This window comes from Pocillopora verrucosa, chromosome 7 (genome assembly GCF_036669915.1).
Source record: "Pocillopora verrucosa isolate sample1 chromosome 7, ASM3666991v2, whole genome shotgun sequence".
In the NCBI taxonomy this organism is placed as follows: domain Eukaryota; kingdom Metazoa; phylum Cnidaria; class Anthozoa; order Scleractinia; family Pocilloporidae; genus Pocillopora; species Pocillopora verrucosa.
In genome coordinates this window covers 5415274-5429539 of record NC_089318.1, presented here as the reverse complement: position 1 = coordinate 5429539, position 14266 = coordinate 5415274, and the positions used below count along the sequence as shown (strand labels likewise).

The 14266-nt window shown below is 35.3% G+C and overlaps 4 protein-coding genes across 9 annotated transcripts; 3 read left to right on the top strand and 1 right to left on the bottom strand.

The window, feature by feature from the left end:
• Nucleotides 1-6: 6 nt before the first annotated feature.
• LOC131779658 (speedy protein A-like) lies at nucleotides 7-2530 on the top strand. Its single transcript, XM_059096225.2, has 6 exons — nucleotides 7-359; nucleotides 519-577; nucleotides 693-778; nucleotides 865-1036; nucleotides 1464-1725; nucleotides 2163-2530. The coding sequence occupies exons 1-6, from the start codon at nucleotides 8-10 to the stop codon at nucleotides 2258-2260; spliced, it is 1029 nt and encodes a 342-aa protein (XP_058952208.2). The 5' UTR covers nucleotide 7; the 3' UTR covers nucleotides 2261-2530.
• A 993-nt stretch (nucleotides 2531-3523) lies between these two features.
• On the top strand, nucleotides 3524-9096 carry LOC131779668 (carboxypeptidase B). Of its 6 annotated transcripts, none has more exons than XM_066169401.1 (7): nucleotides 3524-4284; nucleotides 4702-4806; nucleotides 5234-5379; nucleotides 5817-5924; nucleotides 6017-6112; nucleotides 6455-6484; nucleotides 8345-9096. In XM_066169401.1, exons 1-7 carry the CDS (start codon nucleotides 3678-3680, stop codon nucleotides 8387-8389), a joined length of 1137 nt encoding a protein of 378 aa, XP_066025498.1. In that variant the 5' UTR covers nucleotides 3524-3677; the 3' UTR covers nucleotides 8390-9096. The 6 variants fall into 6 exon arrangements, with proteins under 6 accessions (XP_066025498.1, XP_066025500.1, XP_066025499.1 ...); XM_066169403.1 differs by lacking the exon at nucleotides 8345-9096 and adding an exon at nucleotides 7409-8213; XM_066169402.1 differs by lacking the exon at nucleotides 6455-6484.
• Nucleotides 9097-9133: 37 nt separating this feature from the next.
• Nucleotides 9134-11260, bottom strand: LOC131779677 (uncharacterized). Its single transcript, XM_059096253.2, has 4 exons — nucleotides 11150-11260; nucleotides 10697-10926; nucleotides 10338-10453; nucleotides 9134-9517 (listed from the first exon to the last, which is right to left on the bottom strand). The coding sequence occupies exons 1-4, from the start codon at nucleotides 11257-11259 to the stop codon at nucleotides 9425-9427; spliced, it is 549 nt and encodes a 182-aa protein (XP_058952236.1). The 5' UTR covers nucleotide 11260; the 3' UTR covers nucleotides 9134-9424.
• A 213-nt stretch (nucleotides 11261-11473) lies between these two features.
• Nucleotides 11474-14233, top strand: LOC131779675 (uncharacterized). Its single transcript, XM_059096251.2, has 4 exons — nucleotides 11474-11679; nucleotides 11811-11974; nucleotides 12295-12656; nucleotides 12986-14233. The coding sequence occupies exons 1-4, from the start codon at nucleotides 11474-11476 to the stop codon at nucleotides 13313-13315; spliced, it is 1062 nt and encodes a 353-aa protein (XP_058952234.2). The 3' UTR covers nucleotides 13316-14233.
• Nucleotides 14234-14266: the final 33 nt, after the last annotated feature.

Below are 14266 nucleotides of genomic sequence, written 5' to 3'. Positions count from 1 at the left end.
TATAATTATGCGAAAAAATCGCTTTCCATGTCCTGAGAAAAAGCCAAAACAAGTCGAAAGGGAATCAGAAGAAGAACTTCAGAAATACCAGACGATGGGAGGTCATATTTCCACCAAATATCGCCAGATCGGGAGCTTTGAAGCTGATTCAGAGATCGCGAAATACAAGCATCCACGAACTGAAAAAATTGCAACAGCAAAGCCCGAGGCTGTAGTGCTCAAGCGAAGAAGAGCTTTCAGTGAATGTGAGAATTCACCAGCTGAGAGACAGCGTTTGTGCAAGAAACTGAGGGTTAATCAGTTGTACACTGGATATTGCGGACGGAATTCATATATGGCAGCCTTTTTCAAGCTTCTTGGTGAGTTTATCAAGATCAAGTTCACTACACTTTTCGATATACTTTTTTATTTTGTCCTGCAATTTTTGATAGTCCCCTTCACATACATTACTCAACCATTTTGTACATTTACTAGGTGACAAATGCAAGACACTATTAATTTTTTCGTCAATAATACAGATGATGATGTCATTCAAGATTTTTTGTGGATGGACAGTTGTGCAATAATATCAGACAAGGTAAAATAAAGTTGTGCAATAATATCAGACAAGGTAAAATAAAGTGGGGAGAGGTAGCTTCCTATTTTAACACAAATTTCAAATTCTTAAATTATCTTCAACTTTCCTCTTTCAGTATCTTCTGGCAATGGTTTACACCTATTTCAGGAGAGCGGAACTCGCTCGTCGAGAATTTAACAGAATGAATTTCTTCATAGCTCTGTGAGTAGATGGTTATTCAAAATTAAACAAGCTATTTACGTTTCCTTTCTACCACTCGCTTTTGAAAGAAGTCTCTTTTTGTATAGATACTTAGCAAACGATATGGAAGAAGACGAAGAAGAAGAAAAGTACGACATATTCCCGTGGGCTTTGGGAAAGAACTGGCGAGATATGTACCCTAGCTTCCTTCAAAAGAGGGACATGTTTTGGCGAAAGATTGGATATCGTGCTCTAGTCAGTAGATTAACTTGTGATGAGGTAATTTTCATCGTAAGGAGCATAAAAAGACTATCGCATAACTAGATTTAACATAAAATTTGATTGTAAAAAAAGGACTATGCAAGAGGCGCACTTATTATGGAGGTGAATGTTTGTTCATTGGAAGTCCCCTTCCTCGAAAAGGTGTTTGTCACAATGAAAGCAGCTGTAAGGTTTCGTGATACGAATGCACTCCCTTCAGCCGACCTTGTCTTGCAGACTACGACCGGTTTTAAGTTTCAGCAAAATAGCCTCGCATTCACGGTTGAGGTTATTACGTCCAATAAGGCGCTCTCTAGCCTTTTCCATAATATCTTACTATTGATACATCCAATTTCCTTAATTTGTTTGTATTGTATCATATCTTGCATTTGTAAAAACTCACACGAAACGGAAGATAATAACAAAATTTTTTTTTTTCATTAAGATCATGTCTATAGTGTCCGACCACCCTATTTGGCAACGTAAAAGACGAAATCATCACGGAGGAGCATGGAGAGATTACATGAAGGACACAAGTAACGAGTGTGCAAGTCCAAGGGGTCCTGGAACTGCCCCTTTTCAATGCTCTAAATGCCATGACCCAAGCAGCAAGGGTAATTCACCCATGGTGACATCTGACTATTACAGTTGTTCGTCGCAATCGTCATCGGAAGACGAGACTTTCAATTCAAGTTTCAACATGCAAGGTACATGTGGTAACTTGCGAAACTGTGGGTGACCGTTTGGTTGTCATAGCGAGTTTCATTTTCTTGCTGTGTTTACAGTCACTATCTCTAATTTTTTTATGGCATACACTTAATGGAAATTATTTTCTATGGTGCCAGTCAACTATTTGTAAAGATGCCTAAGTATGAAATAATAGTTAATATTTTCGAGCATACATCTAAACAATCCGGGGAGGGATGGGCTACTCTCTTGTAAAATTTTGCAAACTTTCGAAAACCAGTCAGGGCGTGAAACGGGGTGTTATTTGATCCTCAACATGTACCGTAGTTTCAGTGATGACTTGAATGCTCCGAAAAGCCCCAGAACCCATCCCAGCTTTGACTAGTCCTCCCCTTTCCCCACTCTTCGTTGGTCTTAACAAATATTTGCAAATCTCATGTTAGGCTATTTTTCACAGATTTGAAGAATGTACTTCAAAAGGGCAACAACAAAAGACACTGTTATGAAGAACGAAACGAATGTGGCAATATAACAGCTCGTTATGCGCTGCAGTAAAGACCTTGGACTGTCCCGCTGGTTCTATCTCTTCCGTACAGAAAAGTTGCACTAGCTGAAGCTTGTAATAAATTATTTCTATGTATAAAACATTCAAAGACAGGAAAACAATTAGCGAGGCCTGGTTGTCGAATTTTTAATTCATAAGAAATAATGTATTATATTGGGGAACATTATTTGAAACATTGCGCTGCGCGCTAAGCATCGTATAGCAAATTTTTTTTTCATCGCTGAAACAAATATGCAGGAATTTGTAAATTAAGAAAGCAAAATAAAAAAAATTCTGTATAGGGAAAATGGTTATGCCAATTCATACAATTTGTATGCTTTTCATATTTAGACATGACATTATCTCTGAATACTTGTAATTTTTTTTATAAACAAATATTACAATTTATTCTGTCATAACATGGGTGTGCATTCTGTCTTAATGAGACTGTTTTCAATTTATTCAATCTTTCTTGTTGTATGCGAGCTTAATTATACATTCCGACAGTAATAAAAAAAAAATGGGTTAGTAGTCAGTGGTTCCATACGATAGGGAGGCATTGGGTTTTTATGTTTTCGGTTCTGCTCGTGAGATCGGTTTTAAGTTTCTACACTCAAAATCTTTGGTGTTGGTTTCCACTGCGGTTTTCAGCTATTTTTTTCGGCTTAAGGTTCTTGGTATTCATGAGTTAAAGAGGCGTTTTACTGGTCTTTGATTTGGATATTAATACTCGGAGGTTATTTTTTCTTTTTTTTTATTTTTGTTTTTAGTTGTTTTTTTTTGCTTTTGTTTTTCTTTTTTCTCTTTTTTTTGTTTTATATTTAATTTTTTAGTGCTCTTTACTAAGTTTAAGTCGGTTTCTTATAGGCCACAGTGCCTCTCTACTCGAGATGATAAACGAATTGTGAACAGTTTTTCATTTTCTCGATTTCTTACAACGGTAATGTCACCTTAAATGTCTAATCCTGATTCTGTCAACAATGACGAAGCAATGTTTTTGAGTTGCACTGGTTGTATGCCCCGTTTCCGATATTCAAAACAATTAAAACACCTTACTCTTCCGTTTTTGTATGGGTGAATAAACAAAAACGCAAGAAAAGTGTTGAAATGCATCATTTCATTTTTTAACGTTCTTGTCAAGTGTTGATGTTTGACTAATTTGTAGTTCACTTGATCGACTGCGTTACTGTTGGTGTAACGCCTCTGTGACACTCCTTTCGTGACAACCGCTGGAGTTCACTTTAACCAGCGGTTAACGCCATGGAAAACAAAATTATGAAGGGCTATGAACCATCTTGAGCTCTTAAATTTTAAAATTTGTCTGTAAAATCTGTCTCTCAGGCATTGCGACGATCGAGATCAGCGGTGTAGGTTTAATCATCATGGTCTAGATGATTTGTAAACGTGACAAGGAGTTTCATTCAAGAAATGAGCCTGCTTTACTTTCCCAGCTGGTTGATCGTTGCGGCATTCTTTCTGGTTACTTGTGTTTCCAAAGGGATGATTTTTGATATAAGACCATCAGTGGAAGAGTATCTTCCAAACTACGATTTCTACCATAATCTTTCCAGGATGAATCAGTGTCTTCATCATGTTTCCTCGAAATATTCTGAATTTTTGGACGTACAGATGCGTTACCGTTCACGTATGGGACTTACTCAGTTCGTTGTTCGAGTCTCGAACTTCTCTCTCGACTCTGTTTCTAAGAGCAAGTCAGACAACAGATCCAGAATTTTATTTTCCTATGGCGAACATGCCGCCGAATTCCTCCCCGTTCAAAGTATGTTCCACTTAATAGAAAATATAACTCAGGGTTATGACTTACTACGAGAAACTCATGGAGCAAAGTTTACCCGATATTTGCTTAACAATTTTGATCTTTTCATCTTGACCATCGTGAATCCAGATGGTCGCACAATCGTCGAAAGAACTAGAAACTATTGTTGGATGGGTACTGGAAACAACGCTGATCTGAACACCGATCTGACAGCGAATCTTCGACGCACCAGTAAAGGAACATATAGAATTATAGCGGGTTTGTTTACAGGTTTCTCTTATTTGTGCTGTTCAGTTGATTCTTTTTGTGTGTTTGTGTTCTTTGGAACCTAATCAGGACATTAATTTTGAATGAGAGAATAAAATCACATCAAAATTAATTCTCCCCATGAAAGAGGATGCATCTTTTGTTTCCTTTTGTTATTCATTTATTTAAGGTGCCATCTGATGTATTGAGCTCGACAAAATGTGTTTACATTGTATAAATGAAGATTTTTTAGACCAATATATCTTTTGTAATGAGAAAATTCGGTCAATGATGAATTACCCGTTGATGTCAAATTAATAATTTATTCATGGAATTTTCTGATTAACATAGTTATGTTATGCATGTTGTTAAAAAGCTGTCTTGACTACATTTGAGGTTGCAAATCTAAATATAATTTTCATTCCTCAGCAGAACCAGAATGTAGAGTTTTCAGAGAGTTGACCTCTAAACACAGTTTTGATGCTTTCTTCTCATTCCATTCAGGAAGTAGACAAATTCTTTATCCATTATCAGGTAGGTCTTCAACTTAAACAGCAGATTAGTAACAAATTTATTGAAAATTGCAGCTTACTTTTCTCCCTAAGATTCAGGGTATAAATTTTTTTACATAGGAAGGCAATTAGCATAACTTTGTGTGAATTTTGCACATGTGTGCAAGGGTTATACACCCACTGTATTACTGGTATCACTTAACCCTCAACCCTTAAGATCTGATTGTTAATTCTCTCCTCTAACATCTAGTCACATTTCCTTGTACAGTAGTTAAAAGAATTTGGTGTCAGGTCAAGATGGCAACTTGAACCTGATGAGTTTTAGAATTCTCATTACTTACTTTCTGAATTATGTATAGATATATAGGGAGAGGTTACATGTTCGTTGCTTCAGGGAGTTTACAAGTTTAATTTTAATTATTGAAGTAAACGTAAATCTATCTCAACAGATGAAAATTCCAAAGGTTCTGGTGTTGATGTCCTCTACTTGGCATCTCTCATGTCCTCCTCTTTGAAGTCAGGCTTCAAGCTTATTCCTGCAAATACCTCTTTATTTGATGCGGGCATTTTCACTTATGCAAACCAAGAGAAGAAGGTGAAATATTATATATTTTTTTTATATCAAGCATCTCTATTCTATAACTTTGATTTTTTGTTAACAGTTTGAGCAATAAGATCATTTTCTGTGAGTCAGATTTGTTTGCAATATGAGAAATGTCACAACTCTGTGTGAGATATTGAAAGCATGAGACCTGTGAGAAAATTTCTCCCTTGGTAATACATAGTTTGTGGGTAATTCTGGGTGGGAGATCACTAGACAAAAAATACATTTTAGAAAAATCAAAAATGATCATTAGTAAGAAGTGAAGTTGGGAGATATATTTTGTATTCAGTGCTATAGAGTTACAAGAAATAGTGCCATATAAATTCAGTATTATTGTTATTATTATTATTTATTATTAAATATTTTCTTCATCTGGTTGAGAAATAGGGAGACCCTGTTTAAAATGTTATCTTATGTTTTCTTGTCAGATTCCATTTACATACAAAATTTCTCTGTGGGGAGGAAAAGAGATGAAATCTGATATTCCTGACAAAAACTGTTTTAGTACATTTAATCCACCTAGTGAGGATCTAAAGGTTAGTTATATACATTTTTAGATTTTGACCTTAATAGGGAGGAAGTGTGTATATATGATATAACTCAGGTTATATCTTTGTCTTTCATGCAGGCTGAGTTAGAGGTTATTCACCCACTATATCCAACCATCTTTAATTTTATACATAACTGGAAGCAAACACAGATTTTGATCATGGCTCAACAACAGGTTAGTGACAAGATAAAGATTATATGAAAAAGGAATTTTTTTTCTAACAGGGCAGGTTAATGAATTTGGCAATCTGATTAGTTCCTCAGAAGAGTGTGCATTTTCCTACTTTTATATACCATCATGGTAAAACTTTGATTTAAATCAAACAGATTTGTTACATAGTAATAAAATGGTTTGATTTGTTGCATGGTAAGGAAAAAAATTGAAAAAGATCAAGCAAAACTTTTACACTTGTATCCTGCAGTGGCCTATGTAAATAGTTTATTGTTCTAAACTATTGAATAGGTATTATTAATGATAATGGCATTAATTCATTCTTTTCATTGTGTTCCTTTCTAGCGTTCTAAAACGGGTGGAGTGCCATTTAGTGTTAGTTTTTTCATCTTCATCTTAGGATGTACTTGTGTTCTTTTGCTTTGTAACATCCGAGTACCTTTCTCATGGAAAATATACTACAGACGACAAAGACGTATTGTCAGTTTAAGATCTTTAGGAACATTATTTGCTGTTATTTGTCCTTTAACATAAAAGCAGCTGGATTAAATGTATTAGATTTTAAATGGTGTAAAAATATGTTGGGGTACAATTTTTTTTAAGTTTAAAATTTTTTCAATCATGATCTGAATTAACGAGAAAGAAAAATTTAACCAGTTTGAAACAAGGAGAAATTTGAACTGCAAAAAATAAATGTTGGGCCAGAAGCAAATGATTTTACTACTTAGGTTTAACATGTACAACTGTTGACATGGCTAATGTCTTTTGATGTAATGAGGCAAAAAAATTCTGAAATATTTATGTCTACAACTTAAAGATAATTAACAGTAAAGGTAATTTTGTAAAAACAATCCAGGACAGTTTTTCTTGAAAAAAAATATAATTCATTCAATTTAATGAGACATATTTTAATGACTGAGCAAGCTGTGAGAGTTACTTGCCCTAAAATACCAAAAAAATGACCCGAGGTCCTTATGCAAACTTGAACTTCTCAATGCAGAATATTTGTTATGGCTGTCTTTTCTCCCTCTTTTCATCAAAATAGATTTGCAAAATCCTTTTTAGACTTAATACTTTCCGCTGACTTGATAAAAGACTGTACTGTTAAAGCTGAAATTAAAAATATTTTCTAAATTTTTGTGTATATGTACTCTTTGTTTGAGATGTATAAACCAATATGCTAAGATGCTACTAGATTCAGGCATGTTGCTAGGATTCCTAAGTGATTCTAGACGAGGACTTAAAGAGGTTAATGCTACTTGAGTGTGTAATTTTTTTTTTACTGTTGGTACTTAACAGGTCTGAAATACAAAGTAAACATCTGTTTTATGTGCAAAGGTACCATGAAGCCAATACCTTGGGATTATACATGAGATGTGTGGATAATTCTGTAAATTTTGAAGTCTTATGTAATTTGTGTAAAAAGCTCAAATTATGTTATATTTAATGTTAATTTTCTGCCATGAGAATCAGGGATCAGAAAATAAATATTTTTTTAAAGATAAATTCATTTCAGTTTGGACTGTATAATGAGTTGAAAGGTATATAATGTCATAACACTGGAAGAATCCCAGCTGTAATAATTTCTTAATTCTCTGGTTGAATTTATTGGAAGTAAAATATTCATTTTAAAACTCAGTCTTACGCTCATGATGCTTAATAGGCCATTTTACAGTTGTGTACTTAGTTACCAAGGCTTTGATTTGGAGTGAGGCTGAAGGTGACCATGTTGTGATAGAGACCAATATCTAGTTAGCATGATAACAAAGTAATTTACATTTGAAAAGCAGCAATGTTTGTATCATAACAAGGTCAACCTTAACCTCACTTCTCTTCAAAGGCTTGGCAGACAAGCAGGCAACTGTAAAATGGACTATTCAGATCAGTGTATCATCTATCTTGCATCCAAATCATACTCACAATGTACTGCTAGAGCTGTTAGAATTATTTTTCCCCTAGACTGATGTACACCAACTGAAGTCATCTCAACCTTACAAGAGGGTCCCCAATACTTTTTTGTGAAGCGTGATTGGGCAATTTTGTTTCTTGTGAATGGTGATTTAATTTTATTTGTGAATTGTGATTAAAGATGATGGGATCTTTATATGTCCAAGAGAACAATTTATTATCATTTAAATGCAACCTTTGAATCATGAATTAAGAACCATTTTGTTTTGCATGGTGAATTTTTGGCCATTGTATTGTTTTGAAAATGTGTGTATTGTTCTTGAACAGGTGTGGTTAGGTTTTGACCAGGGTTTTGACAGGAGATGGACTTGAAGTAGATCTTTTAAAGTCATAAACCAGACCACTCATGGCTTTTGAACAAATGAGATAAGACATTCCGTCATCTTTTGTTGCATAAGACTGGTCAAGACAAGAAAAGGAATCATAACTTTAATCATTGTCACTATTACAAGACTGGTGTATCATTTGTCTAATTCCTTACAAAGAAAGAAGGGTGTAAATAATTTTTTTGCAGAATCCTTACTAAATGCCACTGGTGATGCAATTGTAGACAAAGAAAATTTAGGCTTAAGTCTCAGCATTAACTAAGACTTACAAAATGCTACTCTCAGAAAACAGAACTGTTTCATTCAATACTAGACATTAAGTGTATAATTTTTCAGCTTTTCCTGCTTGACAGTTCACATTGGTTTCAAATTTCATGTTCTAGATCTAAATCCTTGCCACAGTGATTCTTGTTTATCCACAGGGAAACTATATTTCTGTTTAAAAGAGCTTTACAAAAACCCCTATGACCATGGCAACAAGAAAATATTTTTCTATTACCCAGTTTCTCTTTGGTAATCAGAATTTGAACTGTTTTACCTCCCTAGGTTTGCATTGACACATCTGTTAAACATCTAGAAATGAAAAGGGTGCTCAAGAATTTCCTTGCATTTTATATTCCTAACTGTCGATTTACCCCCTTCAAATTAAAGAGACAGTGCAAATAAAAGTAAGGAGATTTTATTAACATTTGCAATTCATATGTAGTGACTCAACACAAATAATGTCAAAGGAAATTTGTGACAATATTTCATTTCCAGCTTCTCTAACTAAAATATAAATGGGTTTGAAAAAAATAAGATGCCTTAAAAAAGGTTAAGCTTGGCTTGTATTAATTTAGTCCTTTGAAAGTTTTGTTCTTGTAAATGATCTTGATTTGTTTCAGAGAGCAGCTTAAAAATGAGCCAAAAATTAAAGAACATAATTATATGCTGGCAGTTAATAACATCAGGACTCTGGAGGCAGTTGGCAGTTTTTGCTTATTATATTCAAAGGTTATTAAAAGAACCAATGTGAATTATTTCACTCTTCAACATTCCTTCTTTTAGTTCTGCTTTTCATGATTATTGGCCTTCTGCAAGTAGGTTGTACTCGCCTGTCTACTGAAGTCCTTTGCTAGAAATAATGTAAAGAAATGTAAAATGTTTGGTTCTGATTTGTGCACTAATTAACAAATAGATTTTTTCAAAGATGACGTCATCTATACGTCTGCCCTCCAATAGATCATAAGTAAGAACCAATCAGAATGCGTGCATAACTGAGCTTATTATGTAAAGGGTAATGGAAAATGTATTTAACTTTGGTTGAAATCTTGTTACAAAGGTAGGGTTTTAAAAAGATTTATAAGGCAGAACAAAAATGAAAAGTTGCTTTTACTAAGAAAAATTTTATCATGCTATTTGCCTAGAAAAAAAAAAAGAAACAGTTTATTTCAGTCTTCTCCATCTTCAGACAACCCTTCAACAGTAAGATTATGTGGAATATGATAAACAAAACATCCCCTCTTACTTTCTCATTCTTATGGGGAACAAGCCACTAATTTAGATTGTAGGCAAAGTGGGTGGGAAACTACTGATAAATATAGTTGAAATCATTAAGTTTTAGGACACTTGATTTTACATATTATTAGTATAAAATCAAAGGTTGATGGCTCTTGAATAATGCATATCCAGCAAATCAAAAGAAAAGGGCTGCTAATATTTGTTGATGAGACATGCTTGACTACAGGAGCAGGTTGTTTTGCAAAATTAAGTATTGAGGACAATAGACTTATTTTTAGCATTAGCTCATTCTGGAACAAAAAACTTAAAGAAACAAGCTATATCTTATAACGATTTTTGACAGGGAGGGGAGTACGAATGGCAATCTTTGTACTGTTTACTCTAACTAATAACATGCTTCACAAATTCCATTTTTGCTATGACAGTGTACTCACTATTTTCTTCATGTTCTGTGATGTTGGGTCTCCATTAAGTGCTGTGGCGTGTCTTTTTCGCTCAAGTTTTGGGGTTGTTTGAACATGTTTGACCTCTCCTGATACTACAACTTTTGCTGAAAGAGGACGACTATGTTTTTAGAATCAGCTTTACAAAATCCATTAAAACCCTAAAGGTGATAAAATTCAACTGAAAGGGTAAAGATTGAAATGATACTAAAATTACTCAGTTGAACCATATACTATTCGCCAAAAATCTTTTAGAACTTTTATGAAAAAAATTACACACAGATGGAACGATTGCGGGGTAATTGCATGATGTAATTGCTCGCGCGTCGTGATTGCGAGGTTTTGTTTACCTTCTGTTTTCTTTTCGTCCTTCATAATTATTTCGTCCAAAATAGACAGCACTTCTTCGTCGGACCCCGTATCGTCGAACATGTCAGGTAAACTACTCACATCCTCCAACATAAAGAGTTCTGGTACGGAAAAATCCTGGTTGTTATTGAAGTCTGGTGGGACCACTTCTCCGAGCCATTTGTCAGTCTCAGGGGAGGTTAGTGAGGGAATACTTGTGTCTTCGTAAAAACTTTGTGGTTGAGTTAAAAAAAAAAAAGCACCGTTAGAAATATATCACAGAAAAAGATAGTATTTGACTAAAAATAAATGACATTTAAGAGCACAGGGAGAAGAAATGTTAAAAATTGTAAGGAATTTCTCTTTCCGCCCACGCGAGAATTTCAAAACTTTGCAAGGACTGTATGTGCTTAAGCCAATCAGAAGTATCTACTAAACCAAACGTGAAACTTTACCTATTCATGTCCTCGTCGTTGAGGTACTTCCTGATAAGTTCGTCGATGTAATCATCTTCAACTGTTTGATCCTCAGTGGGAATACTTTCGACGCCATAGTTTCTCGCCATATTTGAACCAAAATTTGTCAATTAAAATTTTTTCGCGCCAAATTAACCTGCTGCCACGACAGCCCTGACGTCAAGGCGGGAGGCGGGCCGCGCTATTTGAAATGAGCAACGTCATTCAACGGTGAGGATAAAATTCGCATGGTGAACCTTCTTCAAAGTACATTTCAAAGACGTTTTCTAGACCTGCTCTGAAAGGCTTCCCTGGTATTCGGCCATGGATAGCATGGAATCTCTACCATCCTCGGTTCGCTCTCATGTAAGCGAAAGCTTGCTAGATACTGATTTGAAACCCTCGCCAGAGCACAGTTGCATGATGCGAGGTGAAGCGTCAGCCGAAATCGGCAACGAAATGACCAATAGTTCCATCCAATGGCCAATTAACCTTGAGATGAAACCGGAACATGACAAGAATGACGAATGGTAAGTGAGGCACTACATTACTTACAGTTCTGCGATGTAGGAGCGATTTTGTGCGTAGGTGGCAAAATTTTATCTTGACTTTGCGAAATGGAAAGCTGATAGTGATTGTGTTGTTTATTTCTTTTCGAAAGTGTTCCAAGGGTAACAGGCTTGTATCAGTGGTTTGATAATCAGGCATTATCGGAAGAAGCGAGTTCTGTCAATGTAGACCAAATAGAACATCCATCGGCTTCAATCCAAGAAATACTGGAGGCAAGTCGCTTGAGCAAAAATAAGGACCTTTTGCAGCTTCTTGGTGAGATTCTTTGGCCAACCATCTAATAATTGACTAAAAATTTTTTAACGTATCATTCATGACAAGCATTTGTATATCATGGCAAAACACAACGGCCAAATTAAGTGTGAATTATAACGGCCAAAATAGGTGTGAATAACTTCACAATGTCTCGCTGTCCGTTTTGAAAACGTCTCATAAAACAATTTGGATATCTTTTCTTAACTTTTACTGGCCCTCGAAATTTACATTTTTTATTTGGCCACATTATTTGGTAGATCACTTAAACCCTGAATAGGGCCAAAGAGATCGACACTATTTCTTGCATCTTCTTTAACCAGGTGAGATTGGATCGGGTGATGATTCTTTGCCAGGGAGTTACTGGCAAGAAGTAGGAGGCAGTGACTTTAATTCTCAAAATGCTGGCTTCCCAGTAAGTGGCACAGATGAGTGCCCGCACTTTCAAGATGCTCAGAATTTTCGAACATTTCTGGAACCACTGCCTCTAGTCATGTCTTCCTTACCTGGTGTGATGAGTAGCTACAATGTTGCACAACCTGGGGATAGCATTATTTGGACTGGGCAAAATGATACAGACACAGGAAGAGGGGTGACTTTGGAGTGTATTCAAGCAGGAGAAGCTTTTCCTTTTGTACCAAATTCATCGACAAGTCAAGAACTCAGAGACATAACTGACGATATAGTAAGTTTTGCTTTATAGGTCCTGGCAAAACTGTTCAGAATCCTCATATACTATTTAAAGCACGTTAAAGTTCTTCTGGGTGTTTTTCCTCAGTAATATATGACAAGGGGGTGTGGCAAGGTCTCTTTGTTTTGAATGAAAGGTACTTGACTTGTCAATAATTTGAGGAAGAAATATATGGCTAATCAATAGACATGTATCTGTCCAACAGGACATGTCATTGCTAATCTCAAAATACAATTCATAAGCAAATTTTACCCCTTTTTTGAAGGGTTTGAACATCTGACTTCCACTTGTAAGTAAACCTTTCCTTGTAATTCTCATGTCAGAGAAAACAGGAGGAGAAGAAAAGAAAAAGAAGAGAGCGGAACAAGCAGTGCAGCCGAGAATTTCGCAGGAAACAGAAAGTCAGAGAGCAGCTCCTGACGAGGGGAAAAGCAGAAAAAGAACAAATTTTGGTGGAGCGATATAAAAGGATAGAGAAAACAAGTAAAATTCTCATCAAAATTGCTACAAGCAGTGGAGCATGTGAAAAAGGACAAGGTATTATCAACATGGTGGCTGGCTTGATCAATAAAGAGAACTTGCCGTGTAGTGTGGTCAAAAGTAATATGGCTGCTAACAGATTGGTTAGCCACACCCAAACACAAGCCTTGTAAAATCTTAATATAGCTTGTCTAATGCTAATCAATTAAAAAAATCGTCAGGGAGACACTAAATGATTCACTCACAACCTGCAATGACAAGTAAGTTACAATTTTAGTATATTCATCCTAAAACTTAGCAGCTCCTGACAACAGAGTTTATTAAACCTTTTTGTACCCAAATAGTTTTGTGCCTCAGCAGGTTAAGGGAAGAGGTACAGGCTGAATTGTATGCTTCTCATGGGCAAGTTCATTTCAGTGGATGCATTGCAAGTACTTAAACTATATTCACTTTGGAAATTTAAATGGACAAAACATTAGGATTTTGCTAAGGTTGTGTTAGGTGAATGACATGGGAATCAATGATTTAGTGTTAGCATCAAGCTGGAATTGATCAAAGTAGAGGTCTGTTTCAATGGGAATTTGCAACAGAATAAATGATGGGAAAATAAGTAACCATATAATAGTAGGAAGGAATAGCTGGCCTATTTCAGGGTTACAATAATTTTCTTTTTTGGAAATAATTTAAAATTAACTTTCAAATTGAGTTTTTGATTTTATTTTTGGGGTATTTGTTATTTAGAGCTATACGTTGAAAAGCAATGCACATAATTATAGGGGAAAAAAAAAAACATGTCATCACTTTGTGGTAAACTAGTTACAAAGCCTTAGGACACCAGCATTTATTTAAAAGAACTTATAATGGGAACCTTTTTGGCCTGGCAAAGTATTAAACTACAGCTTAATACAGTCATCCTTTCCTCCACCAATGATTGGGAAATTTTTGTCTTCAGTGGCAAACTGTTGGTTGTCAATGCCAGGCATTTTGTCAATGTTTTCTAATCACTGATATTCTAAGGTCACAATTGTTTAAACTGTGAGGAAAATACCTTTAAAATATTATTTTATTTGGGTTTTTACTTTAATCTTTGTTTTGACCTTTTCGTTGCAAATACTCGAATATAA

Bases quoted from the DNA above. Each gene is read 5' to 3' on its own strand.
- LOC131779658 (XM_059096225.2), top strand. From the start codon at position 8: ATGCGAAAAAATCGCTTTCCATGTCCTGAGAAAAAGCCAAAACAAGTC. The intron at 360-518 runs GTGAGTTTATCA...TCAATAATACAG, and splicing joins AGCCTTTTTCAAGCTTCTTG to ATGATGATGTCATTCAAGAT. The intron at 1,726-2,162 runs GTACATGTGGTA...TATTTTTCACAG, and splicing joins TTCAAGTTTCAACATGCAAG to ATTTGAAGAATGTACTTCAA.
- LOC131779677 (XM_059096253.2), bottom strand. From the start codon at position 11,259: ATGGCGAGAAACTATGGCGTCGAAAGTATTCCCACTGAGGATCAAACA. The intron at 10,927-11,149 runs GTAAAGTTTCAC...TCAACCACAAAG, and splicing joins AACGACGAGGACATGAATAG to TTTTTACGAAGACACAAGTA. The intron at 9,518-10,337 runs GTGAGTACACTG...CATTATTTCTAG, and splicing joins CACAGAACATGAAGAAAATA to CAAAGGACTTCAGTAGACAG.
- LOC131779675 (XM_059096251.2), top strand. From the start codon at position 11,474: ATGGATAGCATGGAATCTCTACCATCCTCGGTTCGCTCTCATGTAAGC. The intron at 11,680-11,810 runs GTAAGTGAGGCA...TCTTTTCGAAAG, and splicing joins CATGACAAGAATGACGAATG to TGTTCCAAGGGTAACAGGCT. The intron at 12,657-12,985 runs GTAAGTTTTGCT...TTCTCATGTCAG, and splicing joins GAGACATAACTGACGATATA to AGAAAACAGGAGGAGAAGAA.
- LOC131779668 (XM_059096242.2), top strand. From the start codon at position 3,678: ATGAGCCTGCTTTACTTTCCCAGCTGGTTGATCGTTGCGGCATTCTTT. The intron at 5,925-6,016 runs GTTAGTTATATA...TCTTTCATGCAG, and splicing joins CACCTAGTGAGGATCTAAAG to GCTGAGTTAGAGGTTATTCA. The intron at 6,113-6,454 runs GTTAGTGACAAG...GTTCCTTTCTAG, and splicing joins TGATCATGGCTCAACAACAG to CGTTCTAAAACGGGTGGAGT.